The 25,356-nt window shown below is 41.5% G+C and overlaps 1 protein-coding gene across 8 annotated transcripts in view; it reads right to left on the reverse strand.

Annotated features, from left to right (window-relative positions):
• The window catches only part of PPFIBP1 (PPFIA binding protein 1), a 180,262-nt gene that overhangs the window by 7,026 nt on the left and 147,880 nt on the right, over positions 1-25,356 (reverse strand). For 5 of the 8 annotated variants that reach the window (XM_074937036.1, XM_074937052.1, XM_074937010.1 and 2 more), the window contains 12 exons: positions 23,131-23,184; positions 18,606-18,666; positions 17,385-17,414; positions 15,636-15,807; positions 14,292-14,324; positions 11,725-11,866; positions 11,092-11,220; positions 10,162-10,312; positions 8,556-8,667; positions 7,742-7,830; positions 1,840-1,962; positions 335-460 (listed from right to left, as the gene is read on the reverse strand). In XM_074937036.1, coding sequence (XP_074793137.1) covers positions 335-460; positions 1,840-1,962; positions 7,742-7,830; positions 8,556-8,667; positions 10,162-10,312; positions 11,092-11,220; positions 11,725-11,866; positions 14,292-14,324; positions 15,636-15,807; positions 17,385-17,414; positions 18,606-18,666; positions 23,131-23,184 — 1,222 coding nt within the window. The remainder of the gene's footprint in view (positions 1-334; positions 461-1,839; positions 1,963-7,741; positions 7,831-8,555; positions 8,668-10,161; positions 10,313-11,091; positions 11,221-11,724; positions 11,867-14,291; positions 14,325-15,635; positions 15,808-17,384; positions 17,415-18,605; positions 18,667-23,130; positions 23,185-25,356) is intronic. The other 3 variants (XM_074937070.1, XM_074937061.1, XM_074937026.1) reach the window with 1 other exon arrangement.

Here is a 25,356-nt window from a genome sequence, read left to right on the forward strand (position 1 = left end):
GGAATCAAAATACTCTCCCACTACAGAAGCACATCCAGCTGTGTAACAGCACACAGCAACAGTTTAGGGCAAGAAGTAGAGAATGCCTTACCTGAAAGAGAATACAAGGGAAAATGTAGGTGTACAGAAACATTGTTACCTAAATGGCCAGCACATCAGTGTTTATAAAGGTTCCTAACAGCAAGAAGCTTACTAAAGATGACTGCCCATTTGGACAGACTGAAGTAAAAAGGAGATTGCTAACATGGCAACACAGAGTTACATTTGGTTTTAGCCATATATAGTATTAAAATATTATCTGGAGTCTCTTATAAGTGAAACACTAAACTCTTACCATAAGTCCACCATGCACACCACTCCCTCTCAAATTAGGTGCATATTCTGCTAGGTCAACTGAGCGTAACCACTCCATTACACGGTGATTGGTCCACTGAGTAACCTCTGATGGGGTGATATTGTTCTGTGAACAGGAATAGTTACAGTCATGAAGATTTCTTAGTTCCAGCTTTAATTTAATTCCTTCTCTGCCCTTCACTTTAACCAACCTTCCACTCTCAAAATGCATAACACTTCTTTTTTATTGGTACCTTGTGGCATTTTATACTATCAGGCTGGAGATGCACCTAGACCAAAATCCCAGACCTCCCCCTCCCCCCACCAAACATTGGGAAATTTCAAATCAGATCTCAGTTGTAGGGGTCCAGCCCATGTCTTCATCAGAGATGCTGTACTAGGAGGCCCCCTACAAAGTGCCTGACAAGTTGAACAGATTTCCTTCTTCAAGCTCCTTGGCTGCTGTCTCTTGTTCAGCATCGTCACCTTCGAGTCTGGTATTTCAAGATCATTTATTAATGTGTGTTGAACAGGCTGGTGGTACTGCTGTTGAAGGGTGGAATAAAGAAAGCTACCTCATGCTCCTGTGAACGTCATGAGAACTTGTCGGAAGCTTTTAGAAAAGGCATTGTGATTTGAAACAGTTCATTGTAACCAGGACACCAATTCAGAACTTGGATTTTTTATATAGCTGCAAGATTTCTGAAGACATATTGATCTGATCCATGCCTTTGCAGCTGATTGGTTATCTCAGATGGAGGTCAACGTTCTAACTCCCCCACCCCAATCTCTCATGCAGCAAGTATGGTAAAATTATGTGAGCTGTGTCCATGAATGCAAAAAGCCTGATTCTGCTGTCGCTCACACCAGTTTTTACACCACTGTTAACTTCAGTGGAGTGACTTCAATTTACACCAGTATATGTAAGAATCCGTTATCCCCAAAGAACTGCTATACTGGGCATCCCTTAGAGAAAGATGTGATGCATCTTGAACCACAGTTCTGGTGGCCTTATCTTAGTATCATAATTCCCTCTCAAGAGCAAGCTGCCTGTAAGACAAACACAGCTACAGTGGTAGCCCAAGATAATATTTGATTACAAGGGTCAACCCATTTTAGAAGGTAAATATTAAGAAAACTACAGATTTCATAAAGACTTAACAAAAAGCTTTACCAGGAACTGTGCACCTAATTCAAGACAATCAATAGATTCCACTTCTACCCTTAAAATAGCACATAGAATATATTCCAGAAAGTCAGTCATTAAAGGGGAGATTTGACAAGAGGAACTGACTCAACAGGCTGGGGTAAGGGGAAGAAAAGGGGCCAGAGTCCCAGATAGGTAAGGCCCAACTTGAAAGTTGAAGGAAGGGAAAAAGTAAGGGACGGGGAAGAGTTGGAGACAGGTAGCAGTCAAGGCTGGGGGTGAGTAGAGCAAGAATCACTTGTAAGGAAAACCAGTGGATTATACTCTACATGATTTAGCCTTCACTTAAAACTTGTTACCTCATCAGATGGCCTCCTGCGCAGACAGTTGGGTTCAAAGTTATTTATTCTCAGGACCTGAATGGCTCTTTTGATGCTAAGATGGTGAAGGACACTAACAACTTTCAAGGACAGCAAGTCATCCTGTGAAAAATTAAAAAGGTGTGAAAACACACCCAACACAGAAACAAACACACCCATTTATTTTTGGAATCTATAAGAACATATGCCCTGAAAAAGATAGATTTAGTGTCTGCCTACAGTGCCACATCTAAGAAATACTGGGATAGCTCCTCCTCACGGTAATTTTTACGGATTTAAAAAAAAATTTTTTTGCCTTGCCGCCCCGTACATTTCCCAGAATTCTTTCTACCAGCTGTTGTGTAACTTCCTTTGTGCACAGACGTTCGTGGAAAGGATTCTGCGGAATGATTAGGAGAGAGAGAGTGCCATAACCTGTCATTACCAATGCAACCAGCAACAACATAACTTTCTGAACACAGAATATCAAGTTCATTTTAAAATTTTAATCCAACCCAGACACAAATTTTCACATGGAAAACATTAAAAAAAAAAATTCCAGCCACAGTGCTTATACGAAAAAGCAAGCATCCCCATGAAAAGAGAGGTAGCTCCTATAGTAAAACAAAGAAATAGTCATGCTGGCCTCAAGCTGATAAATGTTTTTCATGTAGCAGATAAAATGTTTTTCAGGGGCTTCTGAAAAGGAAGTGGATGGTCAGGTGACTGACAACAGGAGCTGACCATTAGCTCACTAGAGTGGAAAAGTGCTACTACGTACAGGCTGTTTAGGTGTCTACATGAAATGGTTTGGTGGTTGTAGGCACCTATAAAGTGAGGTAAACTTAATAATGAAAACCACCTGTGACAGGTGCATAAACCCCACACTGACTAAAGTAGCCCTGCCCCTGTCAATTATGCATGGTAGGGAGGAGGGCTTTAAAAGGGGGAAGCCCTGAGAAGGGAGCAACTAGAGAGCTCCTGCAACCCTCACACCAGAAGCCTCCCAGCTGTGCGAGGAGTCCAGCAAACCCCAGGGGCAAACCGGACAAGGAGGGGCTGACTCATTTACCCAGCCACAAGGACTCCAGTAAAGCTGCTACCCAGGCACACCTGACGTAAGGTGATGCCGCTGACCTTTTCTACTGTGTTACTGACCCCAAGAGGGGCTTGGTTTGTGCTGACCGGAACTTTTGTCTTCCCCCAGCCAGAAGTAAAGTAAACAGACCCACAAGGGCAGGGCCACTACCAGAGCTATGGGTATGTCTACTCGGGGATAAACAACCCGTGGCTGGCCCGGGTCAGCTGCTGACTTGGACTTGCGGGGCTGAGAAATGGCTGCGTAGACATTCAGGCTCAGGAGACCCTGCAAGGGTGGAGGGTCCCAAAACTCAAGCTCCAGCCCAAGCCCGAATGTCTATGCAGCAGTGTTTAGCCCACAGCCCAAGTCAGCTGACCTAGGCCAGCTGCAGATGTGCTTTGGGGTTTTTATGCCATGTAGATGTACCCTAAGAGACTGGAGCCTATACTAGGCCAACCCTGTGGCGGAAATTGGGCATGGTGAGGGGCCCAACCCCACCAGGGAAGTGCCCCAGAGAGACTCTTTTCACACTACCATCAAAAGCGACGTCCTATTATCAGTCTCACAGAGACACAAAGGACTAACTGGGATGAGGCTGAGGTACCATCTCACCTCCAGGTCAGGACTGAGGCACATGCTCGCTATTTGGTGAGGAAACAGAAGAGCTCATTCTTCAGGACTATCAGCTTGGCACCTCTCACATGAGCGCTGAATTCACACTTCGTAAAATGCCTTTGTGGGGGCATCTCATCAGAAAGGTGAAGGAAAAAATGACAGCAGCTCATATCCTTTCAAATATAACACAGTCCTTCCTGCATGTGATCAGTGACACAGCTGGAAGGAGATTGTGCTGGCTCTTCATTATGGTTTTGATATACACTTTAATCGCAATGACAAATAAACTAAAGGCTTAATGTCACTCTGCAACTACAACAGCAGACTACATGCACTGACGTTGCTTTGACTCTATGCAGATTCCCCTCACATCATCTCAAATTCAGTATTTTTTCAAACCTAGCTACAGCTAATGAGGGAACAGATAAAACTTTTTATTACTACTTCCAGAGCAAAGAAATGATACATTTTCATTTGCCCAAGTACATAGTGAACACATCCACCTTCTGGATCATTTGGTGCACAGGGATACAACCAGAATTTTAAATCCTGTTTATTTTTCAGGTGTAGAGATGTTTGTGGCTATTATTCAGTTGCAGATCCAGATTTACCTACACATTTGCAATCTACTCAGTGTGAAAGATTACACTTGGCCTTTCTACAAAACTGTTTTCACTTCAGCATCTAACCTCAGAAGTTTCACACATCAGGAAAAGATACCTTTACATTCGCATGCCACATTTCAACCTGACGGGTTATATTATAAATATTAATAAATATAAATATAAATATTATGAAATATTAAATACAAAAGCTACATTGTTGCAATATTTTTGCATTATTGCACACTTCAGAACTCAAAATCAGGAGATGTCTAAGCTAAAGCTGCACATTCAGCCAGAACTGTGCCATGAAGCAATGCTTATTTAGTTTAAGTCTCAAAGTCTAAATCACAACGTTTGATTCATTGGTGGTGTAAGTAGATGCAACTCTACTGCCTGCAATGGATTTAGACACACTTATGTGAGAGGGAATCCGGATTCCCATCTTTTAGTGCTATTTATATCAAACTAATACTACAATTCAGCTTGTGCTCTAACTTCCATTCTAACTACCTTTATGTTCAGGGAACTATATGAAGAAAATTCCATGGAAAATCCAGTAGTTCACTTCTCAGAGGTTTATGCATTTATTTTCTTTAGTTTCACTCTGTAGGGTTTTCTACAAAACCTACTTAGACCCTGAAAAAAAATGTTGCTTTGATTTTCAGGTTCAAACTAGTCCAAAAAGCAACATGAAACTTAATTAAAATTGCTTAGCTTCACTTGGTTTCATGTCAAAGTCATACAAAACCAAGATATTTACATGGTTTAAAATATAAAACCCCCAAATCTGGTCAGGTTAATTCAGGTTCACTCGTGTGTTTTACCAGCTTTAGTGAATTTTATCATGAATGTTATCTGAATTTTGAGTTTGAATTATTTGTTTGCGTTTGAACCAGGTGAGTTTCATATGGTTTCATTTTGACTTTGCAGACATCTCTGTTTCCAGTTAATGATTTAGGGTAAACTCAGTTATTACAATCCATTAGGTCCCTGAGCATGGTTAGGATTTTGCCTAAAAACATAGTAATGGATCTAAAATTAAAGGGGGAAGTGCCACAGAAAAAGCAACTGTTAGGAAGGTCCAATTCCTGCTACAAACCTCTCCTTTCTCTTTATACGTAAATTACACAGGTTTTAAATGCCAAATGGTGCAGATTCTTTACAATCAGCTTTCAGCCCCTAAGTAATTTATATCACGGTTTATGTCACCACTGAATTGACCACAGCCTTCCATGGGACTGCTGGCCCTATGCTTTCAACAGAAGCTTAAATAGCAGAATCAAATCAGGTCTTAAAAGCATGTACCCTATTTTTAAATTAATGTCCCAAACACACAAAAATGGGAAGCAAATTCAGAAGAACATGCTATGTAAGCAACAGAGTACTTGGCATATTTTTTCAAAATTTGTCACAAGGCTTCAGTCACTCAGCTAACTCACACTGTAAAATTCCCCCCAAATTCACTTTGGCCCAGAGTTCTAAAGGTATTTAGGCACCTAAAGATGCAGATAGGTGCCTAGTGGGATTGACAAAAGCACATATATGAGTAAGGGTGCAAAGCCTTTATTGATTTCAATGGGGAATCAGGCGCCTAACCTGCTTCACTGCTTTTGAAAATCCCACTAGATACCTCTCTGCATCTTTAGATGCCTCAATACCTCCGTAAATCTAGCCATAGCTCACTTCCACTTGACTTAAGTGCACTTAAGGGCTTATGTGGGGCATAGACATTGTGCTGAACCTCTGCACAGGAGTGAATTTCATTGCATGCACGTCTTTCTCCTCTGCAATGGTTCATATGAATTTGAAAAAGCAAACCCAGCTGTATGTACAATCACCATTATTTATCAACGTCCAAAACAGAACATGTTGAATTCTTTAGTAACTCAGTGGCTGCACTGTAAGTAAGTTAATATGGGAAGATCTTAGCCTTCTCCCCTGTGCTAGTGTATAGAATGCACAAAGTACGTACAAACAGTATCTTGGCATGAGATGGTAACATTTAGCATGTTCATGGCACAGGATATTAGAAAACACTTTCATGACTTTTTTTTTTTTTTTTTTTAAGATCATGTTGTATATGATCCTGTTTCCATTCAAATCTGGAGGAAAGAACAGAACCTTGCCTCTCAGTTGCATTATGTCTTACCTGCCTTCAAACAAAATGCTCTGGGCCTATTTCACCCGTGGTATTTTAAGGTGGTGGAACTACGTCAGAAGTTGGTCTGACATATTTAAAAAATACCACCTAATTATATTAAACTTAGTCTTAATTATTTAGAATAAACTTTAAAGAAAAATCCTTATTTAAAGGAACTTGCTTTGATTTTCCTACCCTAGTCACCCAAATGAACAGTAACAATATATTGAACATTTAATGTTAAACTTCTTAGAGAGAAGAATTGAGTCCATCTACTTGAATTAGTTAATATGAACTTGAACAAAGGCCCAATTTTCAGTAGGTAGATGGATGCTATGACTATAAAATTTACACACACCAATTGTGTCTACAAGTACTGCACTTGCATTTGAAAATCATGCAATTTTGTGTGCAAATTAAATAGGCATAGGGTTACCTCATTTTCACATATGCATTTATACACAATTCTCAAATGTTCAGGCACAATGGAGATATGTGGGTATATTTCGCAAATATACTTTACAATACTATCTTTGAAAACTTGGTCCTTAAAATGTTCCATATTAGCGATAACCTGTGAAACAGTCACATAGGTAGTATTATTGGGATTTATATCCTCTGAAGGATATAGATGTGGCTACTAGATGACGGCATACCACTGAATACACTTGACAATGTCTGACATTCCTTTACAGGTTAGTGGCACACAACATTGTGGGAGGAGACACACAGACAATTACAGTATATTATTGTATAAATATTTTATTTTAAAACTCATTTCAAATGGTGGGAAATTTCTGACATGCTGACCTCTGGTAAAACACTACTCTGCTATCAGTCAGCAAATTTGCAGAACAGGTTTTTGGAAAATTCAACAATTTTAAAATTACCTGCAGAAAGTCCCACAAGACAAAAGAAGCTGCTTTTCTGTTGAACTATTTTATTAAGATCTATAGATAGATTTTCCATTCTCTTTTTATAAAAGCAAATGAGGTTAATCTTCTAAGGCTGTTAATTTATGTGAACTATAGTTATCTTCCATATAATAGATCTATTCACTCTAGATAAAATTCACCCATGTACAGAGGGCCAGTACAAGATGTATCACCATTTAAGTCCCATCTTAAGCTCTCAGAATTGGGCCTAAGTCATGCACAGGCATTCCGCTGATCTTCCCATGGGTGAATTTTACTCTCTATGTAGTTACTACAAAAGCGATAAATAATAAGGAAAAAGTCGACTGATTTCCATTTTCTGAGTGCATGGTAAAATAAAGTTTAATTTGGTAATATTTCTGGAATCACCATGATATATAAACAGGAAAAGCAAGTTTCTTTAGATTAGTGAGGCTCCAATTTACCACCTAGAATCATGTCACTCTGCATTAAAAAAAAACCCTAACAAAAGCTACCAAAACCAACACCACAAAATATGCCAGAAAATAAACTGCCATTTACTTACAACACTCATGTAATGGAGCATTCGACCATCTACCCTTCCTTCATCAAATTGAGTCTTATACTGTGGAAGTCCAATATCATCCAACCACCCTAAGAAAAACACATATTACTAACTCAAAACACCTTTAGCCTAAGGAGAGTTATGTATCTAGTCAGCACTCTCCATGTTACCATTATTCTCAGCTATTCATGGAAACTTGAATTATCCAGGATCCTTAACCCCCGCCCCTATCTTAGGGTACGCCTGTACTGCACACCCGTTACAGCGGCATGTAGAGTACATATGCAGCAGGTCCCCCTAGCATGGGTATGAACAGCCGTGTGGACAGTGAGACAATGCTTAGGTGAGCAAAGATATCAGAACACTGAGGGTATGTACCCTATGCGGCTCTCTACATGCCCAAGCAGTGCCTCCCCTGTTTATACTGCTACTGTTATCGGTGAAGTGTCCCACTGCCAGAGCCTTTCCCCACCTCAGGGAAAGGCTCCTGCAGCAGATAAAGACTCTGTCAGTGCGGAGAGGCTCTGGCAGCTGCCCACTGCTGGAGCCTCTCCTCACCGCAGGGAGCGGACCGAGCCTTTCTTCACCACAGTGAAAGATTCTGGCAGCAGGGGAAGGCTCCAGCAGCTCCCAGCTGCCTCCCCCCTGACAGAGCCTTATACTGCTATGTTTACCTACAAAGTGCAGTGTGGATGCAGCCTGATGTTCACTGCTGTGTGCAGCTACACACCCTACACGCTGCTTCCAGTAGCGTGCACTGTAGACACTTTTAGAATGCACAGATGCTATTATTTTAAAGTACAACAAATCTTACTGGTAACCCAGTTGTAATCCAGTTTTCCATGATTGTTTTCTTCTTCTGACCCCAGTGCCTGAAGAGCAAGCTGAAGTTTCTTCCGATGCAGTGGATGCTTTATTCCAAGTTCCTGTGAAGACACAGAAACCAAAGCACTTAATTTCTAGCTCAGCAGCATACGGATTACATGTGATTTACACAGAATCAAAACCCACAAACTAACACACAACCTGCAATACGACAGGCCAAATTTTGCCCTTAGACACACGCAGCAATTGCTGTTGAAATTAAGAAGTATTGTGCACATGTATCAGAGGTCAGATCTGGTCAGGTGCCTAAATGTAGATACCTACATTCATAGTGAAGCACCTACCTGAGCACAGCTTGATATTTGTTGAGCACCCACATCCTAGGATGTCAATGGGACTGCAACTGCACAGCACTTCTGAAAATGAGGCCACTTATTTACATACCTACTGCATTTAGGCGCCTCATCCCTTTGGTGATTGTTAACCCCAGTATTCTTATGTGCAGCAAAAACAGCCTGCTCACTAAACTGTGATGGTAGTCAGCATAATATTTTAAGGGATAATATGTTTATCTACCTACCTCAGAGTGCGGCAGGTAAGGTTGCAAGGTTTAGTTAGTTATTAGCTATAAAGCACTTTGAAAACATGACGTGCTATATAAATGTTAAGGAATAAGTGGCCTGATAGGATATTCCTCCCCAATACTATTACAAGTACAGCTGTCACAGAAACTCTTCAAAGAGAGTTTTCTGTTTTTTTTAACTGATACCTGATATCAAATGCAAACACTGGAGCATCGGTAGGCGAAATGACCATTATGGGCACACCTATTTTTAATTTAAAAAATGTTTTCTGATTTTGCATTATATCGTACAACAGCAGCTCTGAATAGCAGCTTTGAACTAACCAGGGACTACTTAAGAAAGTGGATGCCTTATTTGTTTACAACAGTAAAAGAAGCTACACATTCAGTACATCCAGACTTGTGACTGAAGTAAACGATGATGAATGCTGCGGACCCAAAGCAGGAAAAGAATTAACTTTCCCAAACTGAATGTAATTGAAAAACTGTGGCATGGACAATTTAATCGAAAAGTTACATGAATTGAGGGCCTGATTCTCCAGTGCTTTGCATCATGTGCTGTCATTCATAACCATACAAGGTGGATGGGGCATAAAACCAAATCAGAATAATAGCCTTTTACACTCACCTTGCAGAGGTGTAAATAAAGGCATAAGGTGCAAAGAAGTGGAAAATCAGGACCATAAGACAGTGGTATTGTAACAAGGGATCCCCTTATTTGAATATATTTTTTAAATGTAATGACTGGAAGAGTTAGTTGATGTGCCAACATTTACTGCAGTTAAATTATACATTTAATTACCTCTCATTATAGAACATTAAAATTCATATTAAAGTTAGACAAAACAATTTTTTTTTTTGCATTACTAAAGACAAATGTATTTTAAAGATTCACTTGCTGGGCTTTTCGATTGTAGTTGCTGCATCTCATAGCCCTGACTTACACACATGCAAAATGTACACCAATGCTTAACAATTATCCAACTATAAATATTTTCCTAACATTTCTTACCTTTTCCAGATCCTGCTGAGAAGCTTGCAAGAGAGTCTGCCCAGACAGTATCCAGTGTTTGCCATGATTCATGTATGAACCTAAACCCTGGCCCTGGAGCCAGTTGCAAACTTGCTCCTTTGTCCATTTAGCAAATGGCATATCCAGGTCACTAAAGCAGAAGAAAAAAAATTTTTTTTTAATTACAAATTCATAGGTGTTTTTCAGAGCTGAGACAATGGACAGGAAGAGATGTGTGCCTATATTATTTAGACTGTAAGCTACTTGGGAAAAGGTATGCCTATTGCTCTGTGTGTGTACCTAGCGAAATGGGACCCTGATCTCAGTTGTTGAGTCTGAGGCACTACCATAATAGACAGGACAATGGCAGTTATTAGTCATCGTCATCATAATCTGTGTGTTCCAGGATGGCTTTAAAACTTTAAAATGCGACTGAAATATGTTATTTACTTAAGATAACTAAAGATACTCCAGTGACTTACATTATAATGAAGGGAAATTTATCAGCTTATGCGATGACCAAGGCCTTGATCCTGCCTGAAATCCACATGGGGGACCGACACCTGCACCCATGTACAGCCCCATTCACTTCAGTGTATCTCCATAGAGGCAGATCATGAGCCCATTCGCCTGAGAGCCCCACTGCAGTCAATGGGACTGCACTCAGGTGCGGGATTCCACCCATGTGAATCACTGCAGTATGGGGGCCAAACTTAGTACATTGATTTCCCCACCATCCTCTTAAGGAGGACAACGTCCCAGAGAGCCGGGGCTTGTCCGTTTCCTTTTGCTAGCAATGCTAATGTTACTCTAACTTAGCTTTTGCAAAGCACAATGCCTCTTAGTACAGTAGTAAAACGAAAGCCTTCTGCAGGGGCAAATAGAAGTGGAAAAGCACGGCATGTCCTGGTTCAGTGCAGCTCCTATTACCTGTTAGACTGTCCAAGGTCTCGAGACCAGCCCAGTCTCGGTCCTGCAGTCGCTCTTGTCCCTCCTCTTTTGAATTCTGCCTCAGACATATCATCCGGGTTAAATGTGGTAGACTGGCTCCTTTTAAGCCTAAGTAAAAGAGGAGAAGCACGTTTAATATCCTTAACATATGATAACCAGGAATAAATCCCTTTATTGTCAAAACCATGGAATACACTATGGAGTCTTGAAATAAGTTGCAATAATTTTTGCACCTTTTCATCTGCACTAAGCTCCATTAGGGCTATTTTAAAAACTGGCAGAGTCCAGGTTGGGGAGACGGGAGAGAAGAAGGATGAGAAGCTGAGGACAAAGAACTAAGAGAGAGAACAAAAAAACAACACACACATGCCAGGCATGGCAGTGACTTTGCAATAACTATTTACTAGGAACTGTATTGAGACTACTAAGTCATTTCACCTAGGCCACCAAACAGACTGCAAATGGTAATGACTTTATGTCATTTCCAGCCTAAGCTGCACTTCTGGTGACCTAGAGATGAAAGGTTACGTATCACATTAGCAATCCCTCTAATGATCCAGCCCTACCTGATGTTCACTTTTTATTATTATTATTATTTAATTTAAAACTTACCTTCCAAATAGTTTCTTGATTCCTCTGGCTTTCTTCTTGGAGTCTGGAGAAGAGGGAGACATCTGCCCACTATCGGTTTCTTTCGGTCGAGGGGGCAAACCAGCTAGGTCCAAGTGATCTGCAGATCCCTTTTCTGTTTCAGCTATTACAAAACAAACCCCAGTAGAACTTCACCTGGCAATACTTCATCTGTGTTTCACATTATGAGCACATTACTGAAGTCTGTAACCACTCATGCTGGAATTACTGTGAACCATCGATTTTAAGAAAACAGGGGGATCCAAGGAGATCAAATGTGTTCCTTTCAGCGGTCTAGTGTTTGAAAACTGGTGGCACCCAATAACAATGAATATGTTGCATTCATTAAGTACCTTGCATCAAAAGACCGCAAGACGCTTTATCAATTACTAATAAATTAAGGCCGTAGATAACGGTCAGGGAAATGTTATTTCCCCCATTTTACAGACAGATAAACCGAGGCACAAGGAAGCCCCATAGGAATCCAGTGGCACAGCAGGAAGTAGTACTGAAGGATGCCCTAAGCACTACAAAGCATTTTCACACCAGCGATCCTGAAAATAAAATGCAATTTCTGATTAGATCCCCATCTAGCAAGATCTACCAAAAGCCATCTCCTTCTGACTCAAAAATGCAATTGGGAAAAGAGGGCCTTACGCTTCTGCACATAGTGGACTATTTTGCTCCTTCACAGATGAGTACCCTGAACTTTGGGTGGTGTCCTGACTAAAAAGCCATTGCTTCTTCTTTAAGAGTCAAAGGATGGATGTATCTAATACCCACCACTGCACAGGGAAACAACATGTTACCATCCATGCTGGAAATCTTACTTCATATCCAGTTCAGGTGAACCTGGGGACTGCTCAAGAATGTTCTTGCCAACCAAAATTATAAAATGAAAAACAAACAAACAACAGAAAAGGAGCTAAATAGATGATTAAACAAATTGCAGAATCTAATATTCTACTTAAGCAGAGATGTGCCAGCAAGTGCCATACAGCTGTGGGCAAACAAACGATGAGGAGTTTGTTTACATCAGTTATTCGCTAATGGAAGCTTAAAACAAAATTGAAGAGTGAATATAAATCTGCTGCCTGGAGTCTGTTAAAGTGAAACAGCCATAGCCAAAATGTAGCCCTTGGAGTCCACAGAGCAGTTTGTGGCCACCTTCATCATCTTTAATACGGATGGACAGCTACAGGCACCATCATTTGTTTTAAAAAATACAAAATTCCGTATTGCCTTTCAAGAGAAAACACGAAGCAACTGCCAGTCATTTGGATCAAGATGGAACATATGTTGGGACCTATAGTTTAATACCTCAAAGTTAATGATCAAAGTGGCTGCAATTTGCTCCAATTAATGCAAGTTAGGTGTGGCCCTGTGGCTCCTGGGAACTCACCAGTGTGCCCCTTAGTTGGGCAAAGTTTCAATGCCCTAGCAAAAGATCAGTTAGTAGGTCCCAGTTGAGCAATATCTTCTCTAATGGCCAAACATGAACAGAGGCAGCTATGTCATATATTTTAACATGTGCTTTCGGAGCACTTCAGCTCTACTGATGGGTGAACGAGGTGTTCAGTGCTGGAGGATAGTGTTACTGTACAGGTACGGTATTTTAGAAAGGAATCTAACTTAGGAAAAACACATTTAAGCAGCATTCTTGGTGGGAAATATCAGGACGAGGTTGAATGAATCAGAAGCAGAGGTTTGTGGGCACTAGCCGCTCACTGTATCTCCTTCATCACTGAAATAATCCTTCAGAATAGCTGTTTTATGAAAGTGATGTTTGGAAATTTGGAACACTAATGGGAAATAAGGAGACTGCCTCTATTTCTGTTGTGTCTTAGGACCATATTCGCTTTCAATTACCATCACTGATTTAGGGTTACATGGGTGTACATAAAGACAACACATTCCATTCCGGTTCTATCCTGCCCTCATCCACCAGCATAGCTGAGCACCTGCCAGAACTACCAGACTAGCATTTGTTACGTGTGGTTTTTCTCTCTTACGTTTATTACATTAATTTCTTCCTTTAGTTATTTGGAAAAGAGGAATCGTGTAACTCTCCCTTCAGTGCTACCTTAATTAAAGCCCTACAAATACTGCCAGAACTCATGTTGCATTACCTCTTAGCACCTTCCAGAAGCACTGAGTTGGATGACAACACAAAGAGATGATGATCTGAATAACCGCCAAGTCATTATGATAAAAGTGAGCGGAATGCGTGGCCAGGCCTCTGTAGTTTACATACACTTCTACAATTACCTCCCATTCTCTACCTTCTTTTTTGCCTTGATGGGCAACCTCGTGTTCGGAGGTTCATTAACCTTTGTAAATCCACCCGCAACGTGTCTCATTAGTAGTGGTTATCATGAAACAATGCAGCAGACTTTGAGTAGTGGGCCAGTGTTAAACAGAACGTACGTTTTAGTGTTTCAACAAAGATCTTGTTTCTAGCTCAGTTTTAAAAGTTCATGGCCATAACCAGCTGTTAGCAGCAATCACAGCAGAGCACTGATACAGGCAGACATGCAGGACTACTATACCTAAGGTAGGTGCACTTGCACTTCGACTGCGATCTTCAGATATCCAAACAATGCATATAACCACACGCAGCACAATGGGAGAGAATACGCAGAATGACAAGGTAAAACACACATCAAAATTTACACTGGCAAAATACAAGACAAGGGGAGAAAAGTAAAACAAACACATGCACCACACACAGCACTGAATTCACACACGTATTAGGATTACCAGTACACTGTTAATCCCTTCCTCACCAAAACGTAACACAGCAAAGCTATATATTAATGAGGGTAAAACAACATCCTGATGATTTCAAATCAGCATTTGAGCACAAGAAAGTAAAAGATTGCATGTGTCATAACAATTCATTGTGCCTGGACCTCACAATACCCCTATGAGGGAGACAAGTATTATTGACTGGTTTTCCAGATGGATACACCGAAGCACAGACGATGTAAGTGACTTTCTCAGATTTACAAAGCAAATTCATAGCAGAGCTAGGAGCAGGACCCAGGGTCCATCTCCCAGTCCTCTACTGTGACCACTATACCCCACTGCCTTCAGCTAACAAGGATTATTTAAAAATTGCTATTTTTGTTACACTGCAGATGTCGTATGAAGAAATGGGCACAAAAACATCTTAGTGGGACGAGACAACAGGTCTAATCATTGAAATCTGTTCCATGTAGGCCTATCAATTTTCATATTATATATGGGAGAGGAAGACATGGGCCATATAGAACAAGGCTGTGGGTAAATTAACTCCCTTGGGCATAGGATCGGAGTGACCATTAAGTAGGCAAGAGTGGAAGTCTTTTCTTCTGACCAAGGAGGCAGTAATCCCATTTAAACTTCTGAAGGATGGAGGTTTTTCTCGGCTCCTCTCCCAGGGGAAAATTAAAATTCTGGGAGGATGCATGTCAGATGCCCACGTTTTGCTGACACTTGTAATAAAAAGATGGAAGACAACTGTAGTAGAGGTGCTATTGTAGGTATAATATTGGACTGTGGTAACAACACTGCTCTTGTGATAAGGTCACAGTATTGAGCAGAGGTTGGAGCAGGAGAAAAATACTTATGAACTGCAGCATTTCAGTAAGGAACTTGCTACTTTAAAAGTGCAGTATGCTATGCAGGGTCTGAGCAGAGAGGACAAGGCAAGGGTTGGATTGACCTGCTATTCAATAGCACAGCACTTTTCTTGCACAGCCATCAGTTACTCCAGTTCAGCCTTTGGGTTATACTGTGGCTGGTCCTGCCCGTTTACGATAGCTACAAGATGTATAAAAAGAAACCCTCATCATTATAAAAGACTCTTGTTCAGAATACACTGGAGATGCTTTCAGGAGTGTGTTACCTACCCAAATTAGGTGCACTTGCTGTCCTCTTGTTATTTTTTATCTTGAAAAAGCCTCGTCCAAATGAAGATCTGGCTTTCCGGGTACCAAAACTGTCCTCATCTCCGGTACCACTATGGCTTGGGGATTTTGGAGGGAGGGTTCCACACTTGTTAACCTCCACGGAAGCTTTAGTCTGATTAGTCAGGAAAACAAAACTTCAGAACTTAATCTTACTGCACCATAAAAAGCTTTTAATTGTGCACAGTTAATTCTGAAAGGTAATCTGCAAAAAAAGGTAGCATTTGCACTGTAAAATAGATTATAGTGTGCATGTACTGAGTCTAGATTAAATGAGCAAGATCTTCAGTTAAAATGTGTTCGGGACTCAATTATATTTACTACCTGTTTAACAATAGCATTTCTGTACTAAATGTTTCAGATCTTGCAAAAGTGGCACTTTAAAATAATAAATTAACCACTCATTCACATAGGGCGTGATCCTGTGAAGTCCTGAGCTCCCTCATCTCCCACTGAAAGTTTCTGGAAAAATGGAGGAAGAACAAGCACCTCATGACTGGCCAGTTCTCTGCAGATTGCCAGAAAGTCTCCAGGGACCATCAGCGGTTTGCAGAGCACAGTATGAAAATCACTGGACTAGCAGCCTATTTCCATTGTCCAATTCAAAGAAACAAAAAGCAGCAAGCAAATGGCATAAATGGTGGAGACATAAATTAGATTTGTAAAATTCTGGCAGTTTTGATAATCTAAGATAATTGTAATATTAATAAGCACATCTCTATTTATTCTGAGTTTTTAAACATATGACTTTTAACCTCTCATGGTCTCTGATTGGCAAGGTAAACACAACAATTCTCCTTTTGCTGAAAAACACAGTCACGACTATAAAAGTGGTATTTGAGATACTAGGATTCTTCCCCATTACTTAGAATTTCAGTAATTCACTGAAATTACTTAGAATAGGAAATAGTGGCTGCATACTAGGTAGTGGTTGATAAATGGTTACTTTTTAATGGCAACCACTGTAAAAAGATAATAGCAACTCTGCTCCAAAACAACGTGAACTTGGAAGGTTTCTAAAGGTAGAAAAACACAAGTTAATTACGAATGCTACAAAGCTAAACAACAAATCCGAGACGCAGCTTTGTTCGTTTGTGGTGGAACAACGTGTAACCTCACAGGGTTGCAGGGCTGGAGACACTCTAAATCCCTCGATCCTGGGCTGACAAGGGATGAGCATGCTGAAGCAGCAGCGCGCACTCTGCCATGTGGGAACAGGAACTGCTTGTGCTGCTCTGTAAGGAATCCTCTGGCTGGCTCAGGAGAAGCATCAATGGTTTGGGCTGCAAGCCCCCTGGAGTCCTGCTTAGCTAGGACAGCCTACCACAATAAGGGGTGTCCTTGGGGCATAGTGAGTATAGGTGAGGGGAGAACCTCCACTAGGAGACAGAGTGATTTGAAGATGTTTGCCCAAAGAGAAGGTGGGGAAAAATAACTAATAGGTGATTTTATTTATTCTCAGCAAGTCAAAATGAAGAGCCATGTGTGAGAAGAAGAGAGTGAGAGAATATAAAACTTGACACAAAGTGATGGTGGAGACCCGAATATATTCCCTGAATCACACTTCACAACCTTGCTTGCAGGTCTGCTATTCTCCCTTAAAAATTCTGACACAATGTGAATAAAACTACGCTATTTAAAACACCTTCTGCTCTTTGCATCGCTTCACACGAAGACACACACAAAAGTTACCTCTGCTGGTTTCTGTACAGGTTCTTTGTCCTGTTTGGGAAGGATTGAGAAGTGTTAAAATTCTTAGTTACCCCATTATTTAATTCATTTCAGTTAAAAATAGTGAGATTTCTTTCCTTTTCTATTTTTCAAAGGAAATCACTTAAGAACTATGAAGAGTCCGGTGGCACCTTAAAGACTAACATTTATATGGGTATAAGCTTTCGTGGGTAAAAAAGCCACTTCTTCAGATGCACAGAGTGAAAATACAGACACAGGCATAAATAGATATTGGCACATAAGAACATAAGAACTATACTTCCCCTAGATTAATGTCACTTTTTATTTCCCCCTTTACATGCATTTCTGTTTAGGTTTTGGATTTCATAATATGGTCCTTTTAGATCCTGATTTATTAATGGCTTTGCACAACCAACACTGGTTTTAATTACAAAAATTAAATGAATTTAGTGCTGGTAAAAAAGCATCTCTCTCTAAGCACAGTGAAAATAAATCTTATGGGGTATAATTCCAGGTTTACCCTTCCATAGCTCTGCAAATAACAGTGAGTCTGAACTAGAGCTACTTATTACAGATTTGGATATAATGGGACTCAGATCTGACCCGGTTTAGTTTTGGTTCTCGTTACGACAGATAAAGGTTTTTAACCCTAAGCAAAATTCACCCTCTCCTCCAGTTTCCTCCATCTCTATCATTCACCCATCTCTATTGCTGAGATGCTGGGGGCCCCTTGTCTTCAACTTGCCCTGCTAATTTACATGACAATGGCAAACTGCCTTGTCTTTACTAGGATTTTACCTCGTTAGTAACTTGAATTAAGAATACACCTTTTTACCTAATGAAGACACAGCTTTGGAGTGCAGGAAATTTACTTATGTAAATACTTCATACAATAAGAGGATAGACCCTAAATATTCAAGGACAGATTTTCTTCTTCGCTAATATCCACAGGATTTTGTTACAAATGGGGTCATAGCTAGCTGTAAATGGAATGATCAGAGCTATGCTCTGCTCCAAACCTAATCTGGGGCAGGCAGGCAGAGCTGGTAGAGGAACTGACTCTATGCCACCCAAGAGACCTCCCCCACTACCACAGGAATTCTCAGCTAGCCGGCTCCAACCAGATTCCAGCCTCTTGCACCACTCAGGGGGCCAGAACTGGGGTAGACAATCTGGACCTCAGTATTAAGGGGAAAGAAAGGACTAAAAAACAAAACCAACCACTTCTGATGTCTCTTTCTTCAAATTGCCCAGACTGCTGGATTTTTGCAGGGGTGACGCTCTACAATAAGAACATAAAAATCAAAATCAAAATAATTAGGAGTTAATTGAGTTAGACCTCACTGTCTCAAAGGCAAATATATTCTAAAGAACTGTATAAAGATTGTATTACAGCCCTCCTTTGTTAACTCCTCCCATGTGGTGGCTAGGTATTGCCAGGAGATCTTCTGTAGCACAATTACTGTTAAGGTACAAGAGGACGAGCTAATGCTGGAGTGACAGGATGTTTAACTCTGAAATTCTTTGCTTCTTATTTTAAATTAAATTTTCCAAAAGGTAGGCTGAAAATACACACCCAAAACATACTTCCTTGAGCCAAATTACACGCATAACTTACAAGCTCTTAGAGTTTACTTTGCATCTATGCATACAGTAACCATTTTGTACAGGTTTCATTCAAGCAATTTAGGTGAACATTTAAAAATTCTTGGTTATTTCACTTAAGTGCATATACATTTTAAAAACAAAATATAACTATTTTTAAAGGAAAGTCCCTCAAGGAAAAAAAATCACTTATTTTAGGATTTCAGTAAAAATAGAAAAACTGTTTTGGGATCACAATCAAAGAAGGAAAATGCACACACTATTTTTAGATTGCAAAAAATTGAAAAAACGGAACTAGGAAACATTTTAAAAGACAGACAACATTGCCAACAACAGGTATTGCCAAATTTCATTTTAAGAGACTTAGGTTATTAAGTCGCTGAGCTGCTTTTGAAAACGTCACCCTAAGTCCCATTTTCAGAAGTGACTTTCAATGAGACATAGGTCTGGTCTATCCTATGAAGTTAGGTCGACATACGCCGCCTTGTGTCAACCTAATTGTGCGTGTCTACACTTAAATTGGTCTCCCACCGATGTAAGCATCCCATATGGTCAAGGTACAGAAGAGCTGCATGCCATACTTGGCAGAGACCGAGACACAGACTCCTGCTATGAACAGCAAGGACGAGGAGGAAGATGCGGGATGACAGGAGTCAGGACCTGTTTGAGATTCCACTGCAGTACAGTCAGTCCCTGCAGTTGAGCACGGGCGAGCCGAGCGCAGGGGAAGTGTAAATGTATTTCCCATCACAATGATGTACTGATGGCACCCCCAATTTAACAAGACACAGCTATCGACTTTTCATTAATTGACTTGTACTAGAAGTACAACAAAGAGCTGTAGCACTGCTATCTGCTTTTCATTCCCTGTAGAGTTAGGGAAGAGAGACCATGAGGAGCAGGTTGTTTCTGTACACAGGGATGTCCCTTGAATCCTCCTGAGAGATCTTAATGAAACTTTCATGGAGGTACTCTGCAGTCCTCTCCCGAATGTTTCCAGGGATGACAGTCTTATTTCTTCCTTTGCGGTAGGGCACTTTCACATGCCAGGCAGCAGTAACTTTGGCAGGCACCATTGCAGTGCACAGGGGCCTGGCAGCTCCAGGACGCCAGCAGCAGCTGCACTCTCTAAGCCTTTGTTACCCTCTGGAGACAGAGATTAGCTAAAATCACCACTGCTTGTGGAAAATGGTGCCAGTATTCAGGGCCATTGCCTTATACTCAGTTTCATGCATCTGAGCAATTCCCTCTTCATTTCCCTCACCCCGGTGGGCCATACTCACCATGGCTGTGAGTGGTGCCGTACACAAGCATTCAGAAGCAGACGTGTCAACAAGCGTGTCTTGTTTAAAACTTTATGGGAGCAAGGGAAGGGAGTTCTGAATCTCAAGTTTCACTTTCCATTGTGACTACACTGACAACGGTACCTCTATGTGCTTCATCTGCAGCTGCTGCCACTGCAGCCTTGAGGGGTTCCCTCTCCACACCCATGGAACGCCTGAGCCAGATAGGGAGGTGAAAGAAGAGGACTCGGGATGACACGTTCAATGAGATCCTGCAAGACATGCTGCATCATACCAATAGCAAGGGGCCTGGAATGTGAACACTGCAGGTAGCCTGGAGAAGGAAAGAACGGACAGGAGAAAGACCTAGGAGTCCCAGCAGGAAAAGGAGAAGAAAATGCACCAAGGCACAATGGGGCTTCAAACACAGATGCTGCAGACTGCTATAGACCAAGAGGTTCAACAGTCACGGGCTCACTTCCCTTTGCAGTCCATGGTGAACTCCATTACAGCACCTCTCTACACCCGCCTTCAATATTCCACCTGGTAACAGGGGTTGTATTCTTACATCTACCACTCCACCACAGCTTCAAGTACATTGACTTGTGAAAGCCACAGTTGCTATATGTGTAGGTAAAATGGATATGAATGTTCTCTCTCCTTGTTAAGTTCTGTTCCACGCATTTATTAAGTTTTTAATGTATTTACTTTTACAATGCACAGACTTTTCTTTGCACTGGTTTTGTTACTGAATAAAATTCCATTATTTGGAAAATAATTCCTCTTTATTAGCTTACGACTAGTTGCAGAGTGCCTAGCATCTCTAAAACCACCCACTTACTTGTTACTGTACAATGCGTAACAACTCATAGGATCAGTGACAAACAGTATAATAATCATAAATGGACAGCAAGCACCGGAAAATTAATAGGTGCATTGACAGTGTTATACCACAGATGTGCACCAAGCACCTCACAGTGTCTAACATATCCCAAAAGAGCATGCCCAGGCTGAGCACAGTACACCACAATGCATTATTCCGGCTCACTGTTCAAGTGCTCCTTCAAAGCCTCCATGACCTGTATAGCTCCACATTGAGCTCCTCTATTAGCCCTTTCATCTGGCTGTTCAAACTCAGAAAACAGCTGCTCCACCTCCGCCCTCCACCATGGTGGCAACTTTTCCCCTTTGCTTCACAGATATTATGCAGGATACAGCAGGCAGCAATACCATTGGAATGTGTTTCGTACTGAGATCCAGTCTTGTGAGTAAACAATGCCAGTGTCCCTTCAATCTTCCAAAAGTGCATTCAGCTGTCATTCTGCACCTGTTGAGCAGGTAGCTGAACCTTTCCTTGGTGCTGTTGAGATGGCCAGTGTATGGCTTCATGACCCAGAGGAGCCAGGGGAAGGAGCTTGGGATCACTACTGGCTCGTCAACATCGCCAATGGTAATCCATTGGTCCAGAAAGAAAGTCCTTGCTTGAAGCTTTCTGAACAGTCCCGTGTTTTTAAAGAGGCGAGTATCATGCACTTTCTCTGACCAGCCCACATTGATCTCAGCAAAGCGTACCCGGTAATCCAACAATGATTGCATAACACTAGAAAAGCAGCTCTTTCTGTTAATGTACTCTGTGGCAAGGTGCTCTGGGGCCAAAATAGGGAAGTGTCCCCCATCCATTGCCCCACCACAATTCTGGAACCCCACTGCTGCAAATCTATCCACTATATTCTGCATAGTGCCAAGAGTCACAGTCCAGCATAGCAGGAGATGATTAATGGCCCTGCACATTTGCATGACAGCAGCCCCCCATAGTGGATTTTCCAACTCCAAAATGATTTCCTACTGACAGGCAGCAATCTGGCATTGCAAGTTTCCACAGCATGATTGCCACTTGCTTCTCCACTGTCAGTGCAGCTCTCATTTGGTGTCCCTGCACTGAAGGGCTGGGGTGAGCTTGGCACACAGCTCCAGGAATGTGGCCTTGCACATCTGAAAATTCTGCAGCTACTGCTCGTCATCCCAAGCCTACAGTATGATGCGATCCCTCCAGTCAGTGCTCGTTTCTTGGGCCCAGCAGTGGCGCTCTGCCATCGGCAGTTGCTCCACGAATGCCACCAACAACCTTGAATTGGTTCTCGCTATCTCCCTCAGCAAAGTGTCTCGCAGGAAATTCTCATGTTCCTCACTGATTTGGTTCTTCTTATGACTCTGCAAATACTGAAGCACCCTGCATCCTGTGCTTGCAACAGTTATAACATTATTGAGAGCTGTGCAGGCTTCACACTTCTGTCAGAAATGTGGAGAGCAAGGAGTGCCATGTGAGTTTGTGGGATTTTTTAAAAAAATGTGGAAAAATTATGGGACACAGATGACATTATGGGATGGCAACAGTTGCATGTTGGGAAGTTGATCCCTTGCTCCAGGGCACACCGGGTGACTCATTTTGGCCCCACCATGCATTGGTTACAGTATAAAGGGAGCCAGGCTAGTGAGTCAGTCGGGGTCAGTGGTTTTCTCAGTTCCAGATGGCATGGCACCCCGGGAGGAACCTGTCACATACGTATTAAAAAAAAAATTTTTTTAAGCCCCAAGCCTACTGATGTTACATGACTTGACTGAAGACATTTCATACTGCAACAGAAATGAGATGAGATGCTAGTATATATTTATTGAAAAAGCACTAGAAATTATTAGAAACGATCAGAGCAGAAAACTCTCATCACCAAATTATTTTAAAATGAGTTAACGTGGTTAGAACAACAACATACATTTGCACGTGCCCATTAAAATTTTTTTACAAATATGGTGGAAAGGTGTTTAAGTAAAAGCATTTCATTGGTTGATATGGTACTTACAATGGACTGTCACATGGCTGTGTTTCTACGGAGGAACATGGTGCTGTCTCTTCACTGTAAAAACAGACAAGGTACTCCATTATAAGATACCTACGAATTTCACTCTCTCTTTTCACCTGAATGGCTATATAATTACCACAAATCAAATCTTTCCTTCTGTCATCTTCTGTTATAAAAGTAAAAGGATGGGAGTGAACTCAAGACGCATAGCAAAGACTTCCTATACCACTGCAGGCTAACCAACATATTCAGGAATTGAGTGAGTAAATTAAGAGGTCACAGCATATGTAATGGTCTCATATGCCATTGCAAGAAAGGAATACACAAGCAGCCCATAATGGGAACTCTGGGAATGAGTCGGGTCACAGTGATTGTCTTTAAAAATAGAGAAAATGAACAAGAAATGAGATTCACATTGCTTAAGGCTAGAGCTACATGTGTGTGGCAGCACAGCATGAAGAAATATGGGACCCACTGGAAGAGAGGGAAGGAGAGGAGAGCCGAGAAAGACAGAGGCCCTGATTCAGGAAAACACTTAAGCACAAGTGCTGTCCTGGATGGAGATGCTTTCCTGGGTCAGGGCCAAAGAAAGCACACTTCAACACTTGTCTGCTCTAGTTTGTACCCTGAAGTCAAAGACAGTCTTATATCAATGAGATTTCATGGCATTTGGATTCCTAACATCCCATATTACTATAGATAAAAATAATGGTTGAGATCTTCAAAAGCCAACTAAGGAAGTTAGCTAAACATCTCTCATTAGCTTTACTAGGAGTTTTGTGGCTAAGGCTGTAATCCTCTAGTTGTTTTTAAAAATCTCAAACGCCGCTCCTTATTAAAATCTGCACTCATTTATGCCTCAGGCTAGAAAAACCCAGTTTCATCGTCATATGCCAGCCTCAAGGGAATCAGCCTCTCAGACTTCTTGAAACTGTGACTCATCTTCTTCCTGGTAGCTTAGTTACGGCTCCTGTGTACTGGCTAGTCACTCTCAGTTTCGGTTTGGGTTTGGCAGTGCTTTTCAGGAATTTTTAAAAATCTCCGAGTGCAAATCGCTTACAGCAAATTCACACTACACATGATGATATTGCATCTAAAACTAAGCTATTTATATAAAGTAAAAAGAAATATCCTGATTTCCCACTGCATTTCATCCCTATCTTAAAGGGGGAAAATGGAGCCAGCCACACACTTGCCATAATTAATTAGTTGCTTCCCAGACTGAGGTGGCATGGTTAAGGAGAGTCAAGTGACAACTTAATGGACACTCAGGCCTTGTAAAAGAGCTGAGGGAGATCATTCTTCCCTGTGGAACCAGAGAGAATGGACAGGCTCCTGTGTAAGCTTCTGAGCCAGGGTCTGCAGGAGAAGGGTACTTCAGGGCAGTGGCTCTCAACCTTTCCAGACTGCTGTACCCCTTTCAGGAGTCTGATTTGTCTTGTGTACACCCAAGGTTCACCTCACTTAAAAACTACTTGTTTACAAAATCAGATGGAAGTGTCACAGCACACTATGACTGGAAAATTGCTTACATTCTCATTTTTACCTTATAATTATAAAATACATCAATTGAAATATAAATATTGTACTTACATTTCAGTGTACAGTATACAGAGCAGTCTAAACAAGTCATTGTCCATATGAAACTCACTTAGCTAGTGCTTTTTATGTAGCCTGTTGTAAGACTAGGCAAATATCTAGATGAGTTGATGTACCCCTTGGAAGACCTCTGCGAACCCCCCAGAGGTACACGTATCCCTGGTTGAGAACCACTGCTCCAGTGGAACCAGCCTGGGGACCCGATGCTCTACTGGAGCAGGGCCATAACGACTCAAAGGTAGCCCAGAAACTGGGAACAGGTCCCAGAGGGTGGGATGAAGGGAAACCCGCAAAGAGTAGAAGAACCGTTTTGTTTGTTGTGATTTAGTTGGACATTTGCTACCCCAGAAGGGGTTTTGTTTGTGACTTGGCCAGAAGGCTAAGTCACAGCTCTAGCACTGGCTGGTGTGTGCTGAGGAGACCCATCTCAGGGAAGGAACTGTGGCAGGGAGCACCTATTGTGCCCCATTCAGCCAGTTGGGGGGCGCTATGGGGCAACTGCTCCCCACAACAGTCCTATTAATTTCAACGCCTTCTTTGTTCACAAGCACGTAGCACACTATTGGTGCTATAATGAACAACAATGATAACAGAAATGCGTTTGGTGAGCATATAGTTCAACCCTAG

Source organism: Natator depressus, chromosome 1, assembly GCF_965152275.1.
Source record: "Natator depressus isolate rNatDep1 chromosome 1, rNatDep2.hap1, whole genome shotgun sequence".
NCBI classification, from domain to species: Eukaryota; Metazoa; Chordata; order Testudines; family Cheloniidae; genus Natator; species Natator depressus.